The 22,256-nt window shown below is 37.0% G+C and overlaps 2 protein-coding genes across 2 annotated transcripts; both read right to left on the reverse strand.

Moving 5' to 3' along the window:
- Positions 1–25: 25 nt before the first annotated feature.
- On the reverse strand, positions 26–2,430 carry LOC140337387 (urotensin-2 receptor-like). The gene has a single exon (XM_072421117.1). The coding sequence runs from the start codon at positions 2,039–2,041 to the stop codon at positions 1,073–1,075; it is 969 nt and encodes a 322-aa protein (XP_072277218.1). The 5' UTR covers positions 2,042–2,430; the 3' UTR covers positions 26–1,072.
- Positions 2,431–2,570: 140 nt separating this feature from the next.
- Positions 2,571–20,428, reverse strand: LOC140337386 (arf-GAP with dual PH domain-containing protein 1-like). Its single transcript, XM_072421116.1, has 11 exons — positions 20,223–20,428; positions 19,415–19,545; positions 16,596–16,687; positions 16,281–16,363; positions 14,782–14,894; positions 13,062–13,208; positions 12,344–12,427; positions 9,099–9,161; positions 7,554–7,625; positions 5,185–5,413; positions 2,571–2,860 (listed from the first exon to the last, which is right to left on the reverse strand). Exons 1-11 carry the CDS (start codon positions 20,311–20,313, stop codon positions 2,832–2,834), a joined length of 1,134 nt encoding a protein of 377 aa, XP_072277217.1. The 5' UTR covers positions 20,314–20,428; the 3' UTR covers positions 2,571–2,831.
- Positions 20,429–22,256: the final 1,828 nt, after the last annotated feature.

The raw sequence follows: 22,256 nt of genomic DNA on the forward strand, positions 1-22,256 counted from the left end.
TTTTAGGGTAAACTGATTTTTTCTAAATTCTTTTTTTTTTTTTTTTTACAGCTTCAAAGTAAAAATAAAAATTAGACATACGCTTAAGCTTATGCATGCCTTATCCTAATTTGTCTTTTTGCTGGCCAGTTTTTACTATTTTGATTGTTGTATCATATCTTAATTCTTGTAGTAATACAAGAATTACTACAAGAAATAGAAAAAAAGACAAGTGGCCTAAAACTGCTTGATACAAAAGTATGTAACACAAAAAAATCTAAAAATATATACTTTTTTAAAAAAAAAATAATAATATTGGGATAACTGCTGTATACAAGCTAAGCTAATTTTAAAGGGAAACAATTCTATTTCTATTTCCCAACCAACTATGCACTGCCAATGTACTTTGTAGCTAAGCCTTTCTGTGAAATATGCACACCACATGCAGCTTTAAGGCTGCAGGTTCCAAGCATGTTATAAAAAATATTTGTGTATTTCACATTTGCCCTAGAAATACACCTTTCTCCATTGTACAGTACCTTTTTTTGCATTGTTACATGCCCCATGGCAGCGTTTGCCGCCACTGCAGCCTTGATAGTGTTTGACTGCCATCTACACTTCTTAACTATGTATTTCCCCTAACCAGCTTCTCTAGATGAATGAAAAACTTATAATTATTAAATACTATTATGAATGGTAAAACAAAGTTAAACAAGAAGGTATCTGAACATTGAAAAGTAGAAAGGGAAAAAGCAATATAATATATACAGTACTGATTTATATATTTCTAAGTATTCTTCCAATGCAAATGCTCACCTAAAAAAGGAAGTAGAATAATGTACTATACACACTGTGCTGACTTTTCAGGGTAGTAACACTCCTCTGTTGGTGGGGCCTTAAAGAAGTATACCTATATCTACCTAGAACGTGAGCCTACACAGCACAGTGCTTCCACCCACAATTTTTGCAAGAATTTTGCAACTGCAAGAATTTTTTAATACCTCTATTCCAATTCCTCCATACCCAATCCATAATCTCTTGTATCCAATTTAGCAGAATAAAAAATTATACATTCCAAAAATTCTAACATCAATCACTTCTCCAAGTTTTTCTTCTGCATCTCTTTTTTGCTGGATTTTCGACTGCGGCCAGCTAAATATTCCCAGTAGTTACGAGTTAGTAAAGTATAAAGTAGGGGATTTACACAGCTATTGGCATACGTCAAGCAGGTAACGCCAAAGTTCAGATAAATCTGAGTTGAATGACTAAGCGCTGAATGTTCTTTCTGATAACATTTGGCTAGCTGCCATGCCCAAAAAGGCACAAAACAAGCCCAATATACAATAATTATTGTAAATATACGCAACCCCACCCAATGCTTTTGTTTTCGTCTTGATTGGTTGACTTCTAAGCCAGATATCCAGTACGCCCTAGCCAGAGAGCTATAGATATATACCAGAATCAACCCAGGGCCTAGTATGCTGGTGCAGAAAAGGACTGTTAGGTAATTCCTAAATGAATCTGGTGTCCAGGTAGGAAAGCAGATCTTCTTGCCAGATCCATAATGGCTGTCCTGTAGTCGTATCATACACATCATTGGTAAAGTCAGACAAAATGATGTAAGCCAGATTGCAAGGCTTGTCATTTTTTGGTGGCACTGGGCGATATGTGCTCTGAAAGGTCTGACAATCACCTGATATCTTTGAACGCTCATTGCAGTGAGGGTGTAGATGCTAGCATGCATAGTGAATAAATCCATGCTTAAAAGAATTCTACATCCTATATCTCCAAAGTACCAATTGCGTGACAGGTATGTGCTCAGAACAAAAGGAATGGTTGATAGGTAAAGTAGATCTGCCAAAGCAAGGTTTATGACATTGATACAGAGGGAACCTGCTGGCCTGGGTGACAAGACCGTTATCACAAGTACATAAACATTTCCAGACAAACCCAGGACAAACATAATGGCAAGTACAGTGCTTAAACTGGATGTTACCAGAACCTCTCCATTAAAGATACCTGAGGTTTCCATGGACATATTTGCCTCATCATAATCTTCCATTTTTCCGTTACTGTATTCAGCTTCACAACAAGCACAATGGTCATGGGTCCTGTTCCATAAAATGACAAATTCCTAATGAATGTACAGTGAATGGCCATGAAAAAGAATTATTTAATCCACAATTGTCATATCAACTCTTCTGCAGTTCCCTGGCTTTAGTTGTTATGTCCGAGGAAGATTTCCATGTGTAGCACACATTCCATACCTTACTAGGTGAGATCTTCAATAAGGGTGCGAACATTTCTTCAACTGCATTAATGAAAGTAATTGGCAGCTAACAGAAAAATCTTAATCTGGGTTAGCTTCAGCATTGCAATGATAGGGATGCCTGCATTGGAGTGTTCATTTTGGTTGGTCTATGTTCATTTCTCACCTCATCTTCAGATATGCTGGGCAAACAGCTACAAGTCTCTTTCCCAAAGAAGTGTGGAGTCTGAGACAGAACTGTTACTTTTATAATCCACTTACCATCTCTGAACATTCTTTTCATTACAGTTCCTGATATAACAAGTAAAGTATCTTTAACCCATTGCAAAAAGCAGTAACACATTTTTATTGTTTTTAACACAGTGTTATACCATACCATAATTTACAGTTTACTACAATTAGGCTGTTTTTAATTAAAATATAAAACATACGTATTTTCTATCTCCTTAGCTAGATGTTGAAAATATGTCTGCGTGGCCTGGTAGCCCTGTCTGCCATACAAGCAGAGACATAATTACACATATACAAGGAAGAAATGAGAGTCCTTAGTAAGATAGTCTGGTAAACAACAAGTTGGTGCTTGCTATGTACGATGTTTGAACTTCGCTTCGACTAGAAAAAGATAAAAATAAAAATTAGTACCAGACTGAAACAACAAATAAATATACCGTTGTAATAAAAACAGCTTGACAAATCTGGTCAAAAAAATAAAAAACCTGCAATAATCATTTCTCTAAAAAAGAGATGCACATTAAATAGTGTATTGAAAGGCTGAAAATTGAAAAAAAAATTATCACAGTTTTTCCCATCTGTGCTAGGGATGAGGGAAACGTCACTTATTGCTAACTTTACAGATAGTAAAAAAACCATAACGGGAACAAGTGTCCACACGGAGATTTTTCCTCCATTCTTGTGGCAATGTAAATAAAGACAGCAATAAAATTCTGATAGTTGTTCTAACCCCCCCCACACACCTCTTATTTATATACCTCCATTTAAATTGAGTGACATCATCATGCTTCTCTATACAATGGTGGCAGATCACTACTGGCCAACAAGATGCTGTACATACTGTAGCTTCCTGAAAATGTCACAATACTATGCCCTAGTACTGCTCTCAAAAGCCAGCAGCCCTTATGCTCATTATGCAAATATCAAAAGGGCTTTGAAGGGTAAATATAATTCAGCAACAAACAAACATTTTCATGTGTTGTAAGGGACTAAAACTGATATGACTATGATTTGTGAATAAGGATAATTCTGCCTCCTAGAAAGCAACAAGGACCTCATTATCTGTTAAGACAAATGCAGATCCTAAAATAACCACCAAGGATAGCTGAGCAGAGACAATGGGGATCTTTATCACGTTGGCCAGTTTGACCACCTGGTGGTTGTTCCTTCCCAAACTATTGCTTCAGTCTCCCTGGAGTGGGCAGGGGGTCTGTGATTACAACCTCAGGCCTGGGACAAAGACAAACTGTGTGACCTCTTGAGCAAGACTTCACCAAGGATAGATTAACAATGTGATTTGCTCAGGACTTGCAGATGGGAATGGTTCAAGAAGAGAAAACCCCGGCTTGTATGGTTGTGTGAGTGAGAATGACCATGTGCTAGATATAGAGCAGGATCCCTTCCTTCTCCCATCCCGTTCCTTTATACCCTTTACCGTCTTCTCTTCTTGTAAATAATACGTATATCCTAATCTGTAAATAAACCTTTCCCTTTTATAAGGTCTATTGGTCGAACTTAGAAAATAAGGCACCCTAAACAGAGCACATTCTACACCATATAAAACTGTCCAGGGTAAGGCACACATGCTGAGCCTCCAATGAATAAAGGAATGGCCCAGCGACAATTATCCTGGGGAAATATTGGGTGGAATTGGTGTAGGCAAAGAGGTGGTACAGCTGTGCAAGACTAAAGGTATTGGAATTCACCTTAATTAAAGCGAAACTAAAGCTGCTCAACTCACTTATCTGCATTCCATCACAAAGTATCACCATCTTCCTTTCATCCCTGGAACATCCCCAAAACAAGCTGTGATTGCTAGATTTTCCTGTAAACCAAAGCTGACGCTACGCAAGCGCAGCTCAGCTTTTTTAGCATTTCACAGGTGCAATCAAGCAAGTAAGATGAGTTATTGCAGAAGGGACATTGTCTGTCACTTTCTGCAATAACTGCCTGCCTGATCCTTACATTTCAAAGTGAGACTTTAGTTCTACTTTAAGGCACAACATATCTATCTTGGAAAGCCAGCTTGTAGGGAATACTTTTTCTGGAACCCGTGTCCTGACTATTTACCCCCATTTTTAATCAGTGGGATTATATACATCCCCACAGAGAGAACATTATTCAGGTGCACAAAATGAACCATATTTTCATGTGATCAGCAGCAGTAATTCTGCTGTAGCTAATAATTCATTTTCTAGATAATCTGTGTACAGTGTTCCAAGCCTGAGCAGTAAAGAGTAATTGCGGTCTCTTACTGACAACCACTGAAACCAGATTCAGTCAAAAGCAGCAGTCTATGCTGATGCAAATTCATGTTAAGGTTTCTAATGTAACCTCATGCTAAGGTCAATTAGTAATAGCCATATTAATTATATGAAATTGTCAATAAATAACAAACTATTGCAAAAAAAAAAATATCTATGCATTTGCATCTTATATTTCTGTGCTCAACACATTGTCTTTCTTTGTTTTCTCCTTTCTCCTGCTTTGTCTCTGCTTTGATTTAAATTATTTAGCAATTAGGTATCACAAAGACGGTACAGAATATCGTTACAGGTCAGGCTACTTCACACTGCTTTTTTTAAACAATAATGACAATAAATGTAATACAGGACACAATTTCTAAAACATAAATTTTGCAATATATATATATATATATATATATATATATATATATATATATTAAAAAATGGAAAAAAAAGTACCTGCGTATTCTCGAATATTCATGGGAAGGCTGATAACTTTCTTGAACACACTGAGCCAGTTTTCTCGGTCAGTCTCACTCTCACATGCAAATAGGTAAGTACGCTCAGGGGTACTTATGGATATACCGTAGTTCCACAGGCTGCCTTGTGTACTTGAAATTGTTTCTGGTTTTACCTGGTATCCATTCTCACTACTCCCCAAAAACACTTCACCTTTAGCAAAGGCATCCTGAGAGATACCAAACAATGATCAATAAAGAAGCATAGGGGACCTGATTTACTAACCAAAATTTTGCAATGAAAAGCTACAAAATTGACATTAAGGACTCTCTTCATTATACAGTCTGGACTATGGTAGTGGACGGGATTAGTAGCTTCCTTAAGAAAGATAACATTGTTTTGCTGTATTTTCAGCTTACAGGCAGTGACAAGGTCATAAATACATATGAAGAATCCTCAACACTGCGTACACACGTGCAATAATTGTCATTGGAAAGGAACAATCCACGACAGATCATTCGATAATTGTTCACAAAAAAAGTGCACAACAACTGGTCAATGACGTCGAAAAATGAGGAATCTCGCTGGAAACGAACGACCGTTCCGGCGGTTCTGATTGGGCGACAATTGTTAGTAATCTATTGTGTGTACGGTTGTTCAGTGATCGTGGATTGTTCTGTGATACACTTTCTCCTGTACATGCCACTTCCTGCATCATTTATACGATCATATCTAGTGTGTACATTATATTTTAAACAATTATATTTAAACGATCGTTTGTTACAGCATGTACAGAATTGTGCACAATACAATCGTTTAAAAAAATGGAGATTAATCGTTGATCGTTCGTTTTCAAGTAATAATTATTGCATGTGTGTACCTAGCCTTAGTTTTCACTGAAAAAGTGCTTTAAGCCTCCTGAAAAGTTATTTAATTAAAAACAATTGTCCTAGATATACCTGCATGGCTTTTAATCAACTAAAACAAAACAAGTGTTAAAAATGTAAAGTATCGCTTATTCTACAAAAAAATGTAAAAAAAAAAACATATTTCTTGGTAACCCTATAAAAGATTATAAATGTTTTGATTACAATGTGTTTTTAATAACTAGTATCACCAATTGTACAGTCGGTAAATGGAGAAAAGTAGACACTCTTCTATTTGGTATCATTATGTATCCTACACTGATCATGGACAAGGGAAAAGTAATGGAGAGTTGATGAGATCGGAAAGAAAATGTTAGACAAACATAGTAAATACAAAGGTTATAACATGAGCAGCTTGACATTCCTGTGACAACAGTAGCAAACATAAAAAGTGTCAATTAAAATATCATTAACCTCCCTCTTCTTCACCTGTGTAGTGTCACTTGGAACCTTTTTGTACTAACCCAACTTCTTAGTGTCTGTGATGTCCTTAGAGGGATACCAACAAATTTGTCCAAGTTTGTAGCCCCACTTGAGGACATACCCAGTGTCAGTCTCTTTTTAGTTAAACAATATCAAGTTACCAGGAATTTCTAATCCAGTTTATTGACTTTTGTTCGTAAGGACTGGCTGGGGAGTCACAAGGTTCGAACCCACTTAGATGTTGCCCAAAGCAAATAAAATCAACCAGATGCAGCTAATCACCTAGGGGTAAAAAGTACTTATAGACCTAATTTTTATACTCTGCTCCATAAATCTAGAAAAGAAGATCCTGATACTGACCCATATTGGATATAACACATGGAGGTTTAACAAACAAGATTTAAAAGGTCCTAAAGTAACTTCAGTCTTATCAGTTACACGACACCTTTCACTAGTACCTGAACTTTGTGCTTTGAGAACCTGGAATTCTGGATAACATACCTAAAAGCAGTCACCTTAGTGATATGGGTTAGAAATCTTGATGATTCACAAATATCTCTATGATCATTCAATTAAACAGTACTGTGATGTTAAATGATGTAACATATTCAAATTGTTGTTTGACCATTGTGTATATTGGTTGTAAACTTGTTTACGCTATGTTTTTCCATTCTATAATCTCAATAAAAATAAATTATATATAAAAAAACAGTACTGTGATTCCTATCCTAGGGACCTCCCCTGGCATTAAAACGGCCGGTGAGTAGGGTGTACAGTGAAAATGTAAATCAAACAAATGATCAGATGAAATTACTTATAACAATACAGCCTTGAACTATCCAGTGAAGAGTTGCAAAACAAACGTTTTTGTACACGTTTTTATTGAATATGAGGATAAACACACACTTTATCCTGCAATTATGAAGTATGGTCTTGAATTTAAATTGCATTCACAATTTATTGCATTTCCTAGTCAATTATTAATTTAGTAGCAAAATACCATAGGATTGAAGATCTTACCAGGGGGTCTTTGAAATACATAAGCCTGCGGCCATCAAGAGTAAACCATCGCTTCTTAAATGCATCAGTTGGCTAAAAAAGCAAAACATGAGACACATTCTTGACATATTTGTAATAAAATATACAGACCCACCCACAGTTTGATCGTAATAATCCCTCTGTACTAAACATGCCATTGCAACAATTTGATGGTACTCTAATTCTGTTAAACTAGCATGGCATATGGACTGTATGGCAGCCAGGTACAAATGCTTTTTTAGAGGGGGAGGTGGGTTTGTTTAGTTCAGGGGCACTCTGGGTTTGAAAATGCAATAATCTTTAAACAACTCTTTCATGTTATTTTATTATCCATTTACAGATAATCCATTTACAGATAATCTTACAAAATCCATGCACATTATTTTTTATCTTGCTACTAGTTTAATTTTGCTTGCAACAAATTTGTCAAACAAAACATAATTCATTGAAGTTTTTTTTTTCCAAAACGCAAACATTTTTCCAAAGCTACTTCAAGATCATTTTCTCACTTAAAAGTAAGTATATATTCTCGACAAGCAATAAAACCACTATAAAGCAATTCCTCCAGGCAATGTGGAGAAATGAATGTTCAAAATGCACATCAGAGGCCCAGAAATCGCAGTCTCAGAAGATCTTTGCAGTCTGACAGCCCTCTAATGTAACCTCACAGCACATTTAATGGCATTTTGAAAATTAACGACTTTGCCTTACAAATAGCTAAAGAGGTAAGTGAGGGCTTGTCTTAAATCTTTTCTACTGCTTGTATTATGTAAATTGTTCATAGTCACATAGACACACATTTTAAGAAGCAGAAAGTAGAATGGCAAAGCTAATAAAAAGTACAAAGTCATCAAATTTCAATTTTAAAATGTATTACACAATAAGCAGTTTTGCAAACCTTTATCAAAGTAGTGTAAAACCCAAAGAAAAGTGTCACCAAAAAAGAAAGTCATTTTTTACCTTGCAAAAAAGTGTAAATAATATTTCAAATCCACATCTATCTTTCTCCAACATATTTGCTCACCTTGTGCTAGGCCTTTAGCATGTGCACCCTGCTATTCAGATCATCATCGTCTTGCAACTCTACTTTCGTACTTTCTGGTATAACATGGGGCACATGACACACTTGCTTCCTCAAGATGCAGTGTTGATCCCCTTAGCATTCAGCCACCAAACCCAATTACTCTCACAAGGGTTATACCATAGAGTATTGTTAGTAAATTCCAACATGCTTATGGGTGGGTTTTACAACAATTTTGTTTGTGTTACTTTCCCTGGAAAAAAAATGACAGCCATAGTCTGCCTAACTGCGGGGGTCAGTTACTCCGCTTTCCTTTATTGCAAATGTTCCCAATTCTTGTTTTACTGACCTGCCATTACAGTAGGTAATATTCTAACTCAATGTGTATGAAGTTGGAATTCTTCATTGTGACATTAGCTGAAACGGATGTCCTCTGGGATGCCTTTTAGCAGAGATTTACTTGGCCTGAACTATTTTTTACACCCTGTGTCATGTTTTTGATTTACCTTTGGTCCTGTTTTCTCCATGTAGCCTTCTTTTAGGAAGTTCCGAGGCAAACGGTTTAAAATCTAGAAATTGAAAAAGAATAATGTCCTTTAGAGAGAATCTTAGCCGAATACCAATTATAGAATTATAGTCAATATTCTAGTATAGTTCACTGGGACAAGAATAACTAATCTTTGGAAATAGTCATTTTCCACATACCAGGCTATACAACATTTTTACAATATTTTACAATAAAGACATAAACCATGCCATTTACAAATGTCATGGTGCTACAGAGCCAACCCTTTCCATAAAAGCTAGAGGATCAGTTTGAACAGTTGCCTTATGCAAAGCATTTTATTAAGCTAATGTCTGACACAGGAAAGCACAGGATATTGACCTCAATACAGAAAATATGCAGTACAGCCAAAACTCAGATTAACAAAGGATCTTTGATCAGGATGTTATTGGTGAACAGCAATAAATACCACATACAACCAATACAATTATGTAGAGACTTATCAACAACTTCTAGCAGCTACAGGAGCTGTCTTAAGCCAATTAGGAAATATCCAGCACCTAAAAATTTCTGGGCATTCAGCACTAGTGTTGGTGCTCGAATTCGGGTTGTCCTTATATTCAACCCGAAAATGGCTGTTCGAATTTGAGTAGACCCGACCCAATTGTAAAAAAAAGATTCGACAGTAAAAATTCGGATACAAAAAACTTAAAAAATGTGTTTAAAAAAATAAAAATGAATGTTAAATTAATTTATTGAGTGTTTGTGTTTATTTACCTTTTTTTTTTTTTTTTTTTTTTTTTTTCTTTTTTTTTTTTTTTTTTTTTTTTTTTACAGGTTATCCTACAATGACATGACATCTCTTAAGCTGCGTACACACGTCAGATTTTTCTCGCCCCATAATCGGCATCGGCCAGATATAGGGCCAGAATCTGGCGTGTGTACAGTCGGCGTCGTTCATCGTCCGTGGATCCGTCCTGGCAGATCCACGAACGATGAACGATGACCGATCCTAATGCAAGGAAAGGGGCAGAGCCCGCAGCAGGGTGCCGCTCCGTCGTTCTCCCCCTCCCCTCTCCATAGAGCAGAACGGTGCTGTATGTACAGCACCGTTCATGCATCGTGTAGTCCAACAAAAATTGCACATGTGTACTCAGCTTTACTCTGTACCACACTTTCCAGCACAGTAATATTATGATACATTTGTTACATTTTCTTTTATCCACTGTTAGAAAAATGTTACAAATGTATCATATTACTGTGCGTGTTAAGCTGCGTACACACTTGCAATTTTTGTCGTTGGAAAGGATCTTTCACGATCCTTTCCAACGACAAGGGAGTGCACGATGCATGAACGGTGCTGTACATACAGCACCGTTCATGCTCTATGGAGAGGGGAGGGGGAGAGCGACGGAGCCGCACCCTGCTGCGCGCTCTCCCCTTCCCTTTCATTAGGATCGGCTGTCGTCCATCGTCCGTGGATCCGGCAGGTCGGTCGTCCGGACGATGGACGACACCGACTGTACACACGGCAGATTTTCGCCCGATAATTGGCCGATGCCGATTATCGGGCGATAAAAATCTGACGTGTGTACGTAGCTTTAAAGGTAAGAGATACTTGCAGGCCAGGCATCTTCTTAATGATTGTAGCCGAATCTGTAATCATTGAGAAGAGTGTGCGATCCCCGGGGAGCTACAGGTTAGTAAACCAGTAGTGCCCAGGGGATCGTAGTGGAACTGCAGAGTTTATCTCCAGTTCAGTTTTTTCCAGTCAACTTTGCGGTCATAGCTGTGACTGCAGGCGATCCCCGGGGCACTAGAGGTCAAAAAGGACAAGTTTCCCCATTCATCACATCTAGTGCCCTGGATAGAAAAACTCTATCCAAGAACACATACTACTAGCAACAGCAATCAGGATGTTGCAGTTCTGTAGTATGTGTTCCTAGATAGAGTTTCTCTATCCAAGAACACAGGACTCCCTGTGTTCTTGAAACTCTATCCGATAAGACATACAACTAGTAAAGGGCTGCAAGAGCAATGTATTTGCTCTTGCAGCCCTTAATAGTCCCTAAAAATAACCCAAATTCTCCCACCATTGATTTCATTGCTGTTTGAATTCAACATTCGATCACCTGAACAATATCTCACTATTCGATTGTATAGCTGTTGAGTCGAATAGTGAGATATTCGAACACTATTTAGCAGTAAACTGTAGCAAAACAGTTTATTGATTTCTAGTTTTATGTTGCCTTTGATTATTTAAAGCTCAACTCTAGGAAAACAGCTCAATACTCAAATAAAATGAATGTGTGGTAAAAAGTTTACCAGCCAAAAGATTTGTATTACTGTCTAATATAATTATGAGATTTCGAGCCTGTAAAACCAGGCTGCATTGATGCAACACATGCACTACACAATTCCTTATTTTGTACGGGACCAAGGAACTTTGGTCACAAAGAAAGTTAGGCCTGGAACGTGCGAGAAATGGAGCATAGAGGAAGGCCGACATGACTGGGCAGACAGGGAGCAGATGGCATAGGGTTAAAAATGTTTAGTTGGAAGTGAGTAAGGTGGAGTTTAAGGAGGAGGAGGAGGTATAGGAGGGGTCAAAGAGTTTAAAAAGGTCAGGAAGAGGAAGAAGGGGTCATTTTCTGAAGAGAAAGTGAAAGTTTTTCCCACCTTGCTTCCCTCTTGGTTGGTTAGGGATAGCAAATCGCATTACGGGGTTGTTTGGTCTGAATTGGGGTGTGCGGTTGAGGTCCTCAAGAGGAGTGTGCTGGTTGGTTAAAAAATGACGATTAGAATTAGGGACCCATCTAGGGTATGTAGTTCCTGTCTTTGGAGAATGGTGTTCAGTGGAAGTTGTTGGGGGATCTGCACAAAAATTGATATATGGTTCCCGAGCTGGGAGAATTTGCGTCTGGGAGCAATTGAGATTAAGGTGCAGACCCAAAAAAGGTTTTCAGTTCATGGAATTTAATTTTTTCAGTCTTTAGCACCATATGTGGATGTTACCATAGCTCTATGTTTTAACAGGACATGGTTCTTACTTTACCTTTTCAGTGCATGAGCTCTGATGAGCTAAGACTGATGAGCTCATCTTTCTGTCACTCTGCTTTCCCTTGATATCTATTAGAACATGAACACTAAAGCTCAAATTTTGGAGAACGCCTTCAATAAAAGGCTTCATGTCTGACAGAATGAACTGTAACTCTTTATCACTTTTCCATACTTTTCCTCACTTACCTCTTTGTCAGAAGCTATGGGAAATGCAACTTTCATGTAATGAAACTGTACAGCTCGGATGGCATTAAACCAGCTAACAATTACCTGCAAAATTAAAAATATATTTCAGTTCTTAAAAGTCCAGGTCATATGGTGGGCTTCCTTAACATGAGTGTGGAACAACTCAACCTTTCTGACACGTGGAAATAAATCAAAATCTTTTTGTTATGTATAGGTTGTTTACATTTCCATATAAGGGAAGCCATATTTGCCTATTACAGACACAAGCTTTGCAGATACATGGAGTGTTTGTACTTCATTGGTCCCTTTATTAATGCAAGTCTATATGTTAGACAACCCATTAAAACAATTCACATCTTGTGTAGCTCAAATCTTATCTCTAGCATTATTATCCAGAAATGTCCCCAGTCTCTGTTGAATAATCTATATATTCTAATCTTCATATTGAATTAAAAATCAAAAACAACAATTGTATAAGAGTGAAAATGCAAACTGTGAAACAGACTGTCCACCAATCTCCAAACTTGTGTAGGATTCCTCCTTATACATTGTTAGAGTGATAAAGGGGTTAGGACTATCATGATTTTACTGACAATAATGTTCATCCCTTATTATGAAGGATAGCCCTAATCTGTAGTATTTTCAAGCACACTCTTTATTGTGCGAGTTTATATTACTTTACAGATCCCACACACACAGTTAAATACCTGTAATTTACCTGTCCATCATTGTGGTACACAAATATATTTCTGGTTCTGTTATCCTTAACATATGTGATCTGTAAGCCATGAGTGTGTTTCATCTTTTCCGGCTGAAAAGTGGCATTAATAGTGTCAACTTTAATTACAGCTTTTGGTTCCTTAGCCTAAAAAGTTAAAAGAGGAGTTAGCAGCATGTAGCATACATGATTCATATTTGTCAAAAAAAGTATTGGTTCCTTTAAGGCAGTAGTCCCAAACCTTTGGAAGCTCGCAGACCACTAAATGCACGGACTCTGGACCGCCCATGCGTGGGGAGCCGTGTGTCACCCAAAGGGGAAGAAACTTCCCCCCCAAAGTGAAGTCATGATGTCAGAACCCGCCTACTCCAAAGGCACAACCCGACCACCACCCTGAGCCTGCAATGGGTAACGGTACGCCCCACCAAACTGGGTCCTTCTCCTGATAGTTGGGGACCCCTGCTTTAAGGCATTTTATACAAAGTATTTATCTATATCTAAAAGAAAAAAGGTAAAGAGCAAAGTATCAATCAGTTGTGTTTAGCTTTGCTTTTTACACAGGTGACATTCTGCACTGCAGGAGCCATATCAGCTTTTAAAAATTGGTGAAGTACGGAAGTGGCCATTGCTGACCTCTCATTGTTAGTTCCTTGGCTATCAATAAAAAGGCCTCAGTAATTTGTGTGAAGAGTGTGAAGATCCAGCATTCCTTGGTGACTTCACATACAATGCAGGACTATTGGTCTTATACAGGATGATGTCAGGGAGCTGTGAACACTTGGTCAGTGAAGTGCAGTGGTATTTGAGGACCTGTTGCACAAAGAAGAGGAAACCTGAAGGAACATGGAATGGGGTATGTTTATGACCATCAACCCCCTGACATCAGTTAACATGTAGTGCAGACAGGGAACCACTGCCAAGGGAAAGGTTTTTCATCTCAGTTCACCTTTAACATTCAATTTCTGATCCTATTAGTACTTCAAAGTACTGAATCCATTATTATAGCTCTTTTACTATTTGTTTAAACGGCTATTGTATACACAGGAGCCACAAAAAAACTGAATGCAGAAATAGAATTTACTATGAAAGACAGCATTAATAGCCTGAATATCACTTGTAGTTCAGGTTTCCTTTAACTGGTGCTTAGTCTTGCAAGTAAGTGGGGACATTGACCTTTAGGAACTATGTAAAAGATCTGGATCTTCCTATTGTTGGACTTATAAGGTGAGGCCAGAGTTAAAGATAATCAAGGTGGAGTAATCAAACTGTTACTAAAGGAAGGGTTTGAATTTATTACTCCATTAGAGACACCTATTCAGCAGTCATCCATTTTAAAACTGTGAAACATCTTGGTCAAACTGCAAACAAAGCCAAGTACTTTGGCAAACTATTACTTTATAAAACTTATCTAGGATGGTGATGAATATTACTTGTCGTTTTTTTTGTAGTTCCAACCAGAGAAAAAAAATGAAGGCAGGTCTTTACTGAGCCGACAGTCAGAACTGTGACCAGGATAACAAGAAAAATGTTAACAACACTAATAGGTAGGTATTGATGAAATTCTTTTACAATTAATTAGAGGTAAGCAATCAATTTCCATTGTAAATCAGTTAATAATTTTAGTTTATGACTTCATTATAGGTCTATTTTAAAAGACATTTGTTAAAAACAAAAACTCATTACTAATTAATAATATTTCATATGTTAATATGTTGCTCACGTCTGCCTTTATGAAGTATTTTAAGGTGCCATCTAACAATGTCAGGACAAATTTTCTTGCAAAATACTGCCCGTTGTCTCTTCCTCGTTTGAAAAGGATTCCCTCCTTTACTCCTGCAAGGAAACATATATTTCTGTTGACATGTAGTGGTAGCTTGTCAGACTTTTTTTTCAGAGGTTTTTTTTCATCTCAATGCATTTGAATGTGTAATTAAAAATGCCTCTGTATTTTAAAGAAATCCTAAATAATAAAAAAAATAATAACAGCCAGGGAGATGTCTAAACAATTAGATAATTGAAAAGGTTGACCACTGTTTAGATTGTTTACACATTAATTTCCGAATACTGCAATACCCCAAGGTTCTTATTTGCTGAGTTACAAAATCTACAAAGTGGGGCTTTTGAGGCATAAAATAAGGTCAATTTTACTAAAGGTCGAAAGCATCCAATATCCATAATACAGTACATAGAGAATCACATCTTAGTGCAAACAATAATGGCCCCTGACTGTGTTGTTGAGTTGTCTCTACCCGATGCGTTTCGCCGATAGGCTTCCTCAGGGGACTTTTAGAGAGACTCTTAATTAGCAGAGGATCACATAAAACAGAAAACTATTATCGGATCAGTGATCCTCTGCCAATTAAGTCTCTCTCTAAAAGTACCTAGAGGAAGTGTATCGGCGAAATGCGTCAACGCTTAACATACTACTCGATATCCAGAAGCCCTTTGGCTTCCAGGGATGAATGAATCAATGGGGGAATGAAGGAAAGATATATGCTTTTTAAACTGGGGGGAAGAGGGAATTAAAGTAAACCTGTTACTTTGTTCTAAATTCACTGACTAAATTCACTGACTGTGGCCAATGGAGATAGAAATTGCCTTGTGTGAGTGGTCATTTAGTACCTATTAGTACCAATGGAACGCATAGATGTTAGCAGGAGGAAAGGTATCATCATTGGAAAAGTTACCCTAGTTAAAGGCAAGCAAAGGCAGCACCTGGACCACAGGATGCAGTTTGGGGACCACTTTTCTAAATAAAAGGGTTCTTTACTGTTTTTTAGTTTGTATTTGAACTGATATAGTTTACATCACCTATTTCCAATCTTTTGTTCTCAAAATTTGAGGAATAAATTTGCATAAAGACCTGAATGTATTTCAGTTAGAATAACTACTGACATATACAATGTGCACATTTTCATATGCTATGTATAGGAGAAGGATCAACATTAGGGAGGATGTGAGCTTTCCAGTGTACAAGCGCTTAAGACCAATGCTAGTCACAATAAGAAGAGTTTTCTTAGTTTTCTCTTGCTTTCTGAAAATTACCTACAGATCCAAATGAAACCTGTCTGCAGTAAAAATAATCAGTTTCTCCTCATATTAACATCATAAATAAAATATTATCATCATGACACATTCAAGAGATTATACATTAAAACTAAACTGAAATGAACTATTTAAATGTATTTGTGGTTAATTTACACCCACATGCCTTCTTACCATTATGAAGGCCATCTGAACTTTCCTTTTTTGTAAATTCTTTACGCTCATATTTGGCCCGTATCCACTGCTCTCGCAACACACTGTAAACAAAGGAAGTTTTGTGAAGGTAACATAAGAGTAAAATATGAAAAAAATCTAATGTTAGCTCGCAAAGAATGATAACAGGAAACCCAAAGAGTACTGGAGGCCAAGAGAAAAAAGTAATACGTTAGAAGGAAATAAGTGAATGATAAGATATTGTATATGTTCTGCCTGCCAGAACATATACAAGCAGGTTAGATGTTTATAAACAGAAAAGGTTAGTCTGCTTACTGGCAATCCAGATGTGTGGGTCTGTAATGATACACAGGGACATAAGCTTCATATATTGCTTTAGCTGCATTATTCCCATGTTTTTGTAGATACTGTGGAAGCAAGAAGCAAGTTAATATGCAAACAAGGAAACAAAGTCATGAAAACATTTACATTCTGTTACGAAGACTAGATTGAATTACTCATTATCAGAGGTGGTTCCATAGACTTCTGAATGCTAGTGGTGTGTGGTTGCTTGCTCAATAAATAGCTGAGCTAGAGGACTGCTCCCACACAGTACCAAGACAAAATATAAATTCCCAGACAAGATATAAGTGATAGACTGTATAAACAATCCTGAAAGGTATATAATTTAAGGGTTCTCATTCGTGTGGGTAGTTATACACAGTTAATCCACTTTGGTGCTGCTACTGCACAGAACAGAATTTAGAGCCTGGGGTTGCTTTTTTAAGGTGAAAATTCAAATTCATAATTAGAAGTAAACTAGTGGGAAGAATGACTCCAGGGTATTGTCTAGATTAGCAGTCGCCAACTGATGGTTCGTGAGAAAATTTTGGTGGTCCGCGGCTCTGGCCAGTGCACCCCCGAGTGGGGTCAGGAGAAAAAAGACCTCGCTTGGGGGGGTGGCCCCGGCCAGAGCTGCGGACCATGTCTCCTATACGGAACGCAGGCTCAGTGAGGTGGGCTGGTTGTCTCTGGACACAGGTCTAAATCTGTGACGGGGGAGTGGACGGGTTCTGGCATCATGACATCACTATGGGTAAAGTCTCTTCCCCTTTGAACTGCGGCTCCCCGCGCATAAATGCTTTTCTTTTTGCCTATTGTAAATTTTAAGAAGCATTTCTCCATAATGCAAATAGCTACTGAAATGAATGAAGGCTTGTTTAAAAGTGATTTGATTCCTTGTTAAAAATATGTATATAATTTAATGTGTATAGGTGGGCACAGGTTCACTTTTAGTAGGGTAATTGTTATTAAGACATAGAAAATCTAGCATAACAAGAAGTAACTAACAAATATGTCTTACTAGGAGCTCTACCTCCCTAAATAAACTTTATTTCATCTTCTTATAAAACCACAAGGTCAAAATCCCTAATTAGAAAGCTATGACAACACATGGCATACAAAAGTCTAATAAAATCCTAAACATAATTTAAACATTTATGCAAGCAACCCATAATGTCATATATCAATTTAATTTTAAGTCACTTGAAAAAAGTTGTTCTTCTAAATTTCAGCATTGAAAAGATAATGTGTTTTTAAGCATATTTACAGAGATCTATAAGGAGGTACTCCTTACATCCAGTTACCAGCTCTGCCCTGCGTCTGGTCATATACAGATCAGAAAGAGTTGTTAATGTACTTCTTCATAACATCGCTGGGCCTGATTTAATAAGGCTCTCCAAGGCTGGGGAGGATAACCTGCAACCCAGAATAGATCTGGTCCAGGATTTAAAAAAATTGCCAACAAATAGCAAAAGACTTTTAGGAAATCCATTCCAGGTTTGGATCACCCACCTTCACTAATAAATGTGTATCCTCTCCAGCATTGGAGAGCTTTAATAAATCAGGCCAATAATGTGAACCAATGTCACCTTGTCACATGTGAATCCCAATACAAGGAAAAATACTTGTTTTTCCTCTACTCTGAACAAATTGCCCTGAGGGAGGCCATACATATGAATTTTCCAACTCACAAATCTGTCCTCAAAGGGCCTTTTTTTTTAGAAGACATCTAATTAAAATAACTATTTGATTTTTATCAAAATGTTTTTATCTAATTGTATAACAAAAGATTGTTTCCCCTCCATGTCATAAGTCTGACAACTTATATCATATTCTCATGTGGGAACAATTGGTAGACTAAAACGAGAGGCTGAAAATCATGGCAATGCACACAGCAGGATACAGATTACTCATGAATGCCATCCTGTAAGCAGAATTGTCAGCTAATGCAGAATTGTCAGAATTTATATCTCCATAAAGCCAGACTTATGTGAAAGATCAAAGATGGCAAAAGGAAGGGGCTTGCAAGTATCAATACCAAAAAGTTCACTGTGTATTGTAATAATGTCTATAGATGCACTGGATTGAGTGTGCACAGTAAGAACAAATTTGGGTTGATGTGTTCTGACATATTTCATCCTGACCTTGTCAAAACAGCAGTTAATAAACAAATAATTCAATATATTTTCTAAAGTGTTGCAAAATACACTGACACTATGGGCCTACTTTATCAAAGCTCTCCAAGGCTGGAGAAGATACACTTCCATCGGTGAAGCTGGGTTATACAGCAAACCTGAAATTAATCTGGTCCAGGATTGAAAACATTACTAATGACTATTAAGAATTCCATTCCAGGTTTGCTAAATGTTGGTAAATAATGATCTTGATATTTGTATTCAAAAGACACATTTAAAGCAGAACTTCATACAAACACCCCTGAAATAATGTTGATGTTCTGTATATTTAGCTATTGATCCTACTCCAGTCTATGATTAGATAAAAAAAGAGAAGAAGCACATTTAAAGGAGAATCTCAGTCTCATATTGAACACTGTACAAATGAATATAGCTCTGGTTGGTTAGGATGCCACCTCTCCCTCTTCCAGTCTTCTAATATTGATATGTAGTTATATGCAGCTGTAATTATCCTTTAGCAATACATACCTTGATAACAACAGACTTTTTAATAATTACTAATGATGACTAGCATTGCTGAACACATTGACTAAATGTAATGCTTACCCAAATTAAAAAAAAATATATATTGCCATTTTTTTGTGAATTTTCTTGCAAGGCAAAAAATGTGCATTTTACCTCTATTTGGTCCTCTTCCCACTTGGCCATACTCAGTGACTTTACTTTACTGATGTCTTGGAGATTTCTATGTATACCACAACAAGTCACACACAGAAAAACACCTAGTGTACTCGAAGCCCACTGGGGGTCTGAAGAAAACAGATGCAATATGGTCACCAAGGATTCTTCAACTTGATAAAGTACTCAACCAATGCATGTCCACAGATAACATGAATATGACAAACCTGATGCCTAACCTTAGCATAGCTTATAGTGAATATATAGAATTAGGTTTTAGACAAAAAGGCTCCCTGATGACTGAACAGGATGTTGAGCAATAGCTGCTTCCTATTATCTCACAACAAACATCTTCTAGGTGAGAGCTGCCCACCTTAGGCCCTCAAGGGGTAAGAAGTGGCCAAATTACTGGGTACTTGAATATTAATTTACCTAATGAACTAAACTCAATATTAATTCTAAACAAAGGAGGCTCCCGAGCATCAATTAGTTGTACAGCATGCTACTTGACGAAGCAATTTTACATTGAATTGTGTATTTCACTTAGGGGAAAGGAATCAATACATTTAGTATCTCTTTGAGCTATGCAGGTTACTTGGATGTTTTTTCATGCAAAGATTGGCTTCTTTCACTACTAGTGCTAGCATATGCTCTAAACTTTATTAATCTACAAATCTACAGTAAAATTTTCAAGAGCTGCAAATTTATGTGAAGAGATTAAAAACTTTACCCATGATGATAAAAATACATAACTATGGTTTCCTTAATTTTGTTTGCCAGCCTTTCTTTTAGTTTAATTTGTTCTCACCTGGCTCTCCGCAGTCGGCGCATTTTGTATTGCCTTCTTTTTTTGCCAAGATCTTTACAGATTTCTTGTTCCAATCCTGATCCTCAGACATTCCAGTTCACGGTATAAAACAAAATAACACCTAAAAAAATAAAACACTTATGAAAAATACGTAGGTTGTTTTCTGCAAGATGTGACACTCATGCACAGCCAGGGCAAACTAGAAGGAATAAAGATATGGATACACTGTTACTATTACCTTTACCTGCCTCCTTACAGGGCGAGGCCAATAGTACTTTCTGCCAGGCAAAGCTAAGCAAACTCTTATGCAGTTTCCTTAAAGGGGGAGGGCAATTTTAATTAGTAAACCTGTTTTTCAACATTTCAGTATTTCAAGACTTTCTTTAGAGAGGCTAAAGAGTATTCGCCAGAACTTGTACTTACCAGCATGCTCACACATATAATGTACAACTCCTTTATAAATGCATTTCAATTGAATTATCGTAAACAACAACAGTACACATCTGCTTATCTAAAAGATGATACAAAACAATAAACCAAAATTAATTTAAGGAATTATATAAAATGAATATTTATTTTGTATTTATGTGTAGATAAATATATGTCCAGATATCATTTCCTTCTTTATTCATCCAAAATTTTATGCAGTTCTACAAAGTTCTGCTTTCCCTTTGCATTTCTTGGAAGGTAATTTATAGTCTTTTCTTTTTTTGTTTAACATTTTATAGTCATACAATAAAATCCTTAATTTATAGTCCTTTCAATGTTTTATTAGATAAGCTTGTGAAAAAAATCAGCTATATGTAGATTACATACTTGGCTACACTGACACTAATTTTACACACTTATAAATGCCCATACAACTTTTATATGAGTTTAAGCATTTAAATTTATATTACCTAAACCAAGATATGTGTCAGAGATGAGTTAGAATAGAGGAAAAACCTCCTAGATGTCTCAAGACATGCAAACAACAACTACAAAAGCCCATTTTTTGGTATTCAGGTTGCATTTGTGAGTGCTTATGGGCAGTCTTTACAAAAGCTGCAAGAGGTGTTTGCTTTACAGCCCGTAATAAAAATGCTCTAGTATAGACTGGCCCATTGGAATGAATGAATTTCACACATTGGGCATGATTTATTAAAGCTTTTCAAAGCTGGAGAGAATATACTTTCATTGGTGAAGCTGGGTGATTCAGCAAACATGGAATGGATTTCCTAAAAGTAATTTGCTATTTGCTAGCAAATGTTTTTAATCCTGGACTGGATTCACTGATGAAAGCTTCACTGATGAGAGTGTATCCTCTCCAGCCTTGGAGAGCTTTCATAAATTAGGGCCATTGGCATTTAAATGCTCTGTTTAAACGCTGGGGTAACAGTCTCTGTAGACGTAGCCTTAGTTTGTGAAACAAAGATTGTCTCACAATACAACCCTGTGGGTGGTTCAATACAATGACCTTCCTATGTCGATGATGTCTTGTTTTGGCATTGATAAAAGTAGAGATCTACCATTTTTTTTCATTTTAATTTTGGTAAGAGTGTGTAATAAGACAACAACTAAATGGGTAAGCGATTTTAAGAAGGAAAGCTTAACAACTGCAGATACAAAACTATAGAAGTTCAAAAATTTGCACTTAGAAATGCAACTCTTTTCTTATGTTTCTCTATACCGGCATAGATGATTAACAGTCACACCCTAATTTATTGTGTCCTCAGCCAAGTCCGACCAGGTCTGTTAGTTTACAGGCTACAGTAATAGTGCAATTAAACTTTAGTGCCTACTGAACTGCCCAGTCATATTGAGACATAACTTGCAACACAGACTTGCAACAGAAAATTACACTATACAGTTTCTGTGTAATTAGATTACAAAAGGGCAGCCATTGTTCATCAGCTTGTAAAAAACATAGCATAGCTGTCATATCTCTGTCCAGATGGCAGTGTGGGCAGCCTTACCATCAAAAAAATATGTTGCCCACCGGTTTGAACGATCGAACGAGTTATATCTCATGGAAGAACTCACTGCCTCCCTTAA

This window comes from Pyxicephalus adspersus, chromosome 8, assembly GCF_032062135.1.
Source record: "Pyxicephalus adspersus chromosome 8, UCB_Pads_2.0, whole genome shotgun sequence".
Taxonomy (NCBI): Eukaryota; Metazoa; Chordata; class Amphibia; order Anura; family Pyxicephalidae; genus Pyxicephalus; species Pyxicephalus adspersus.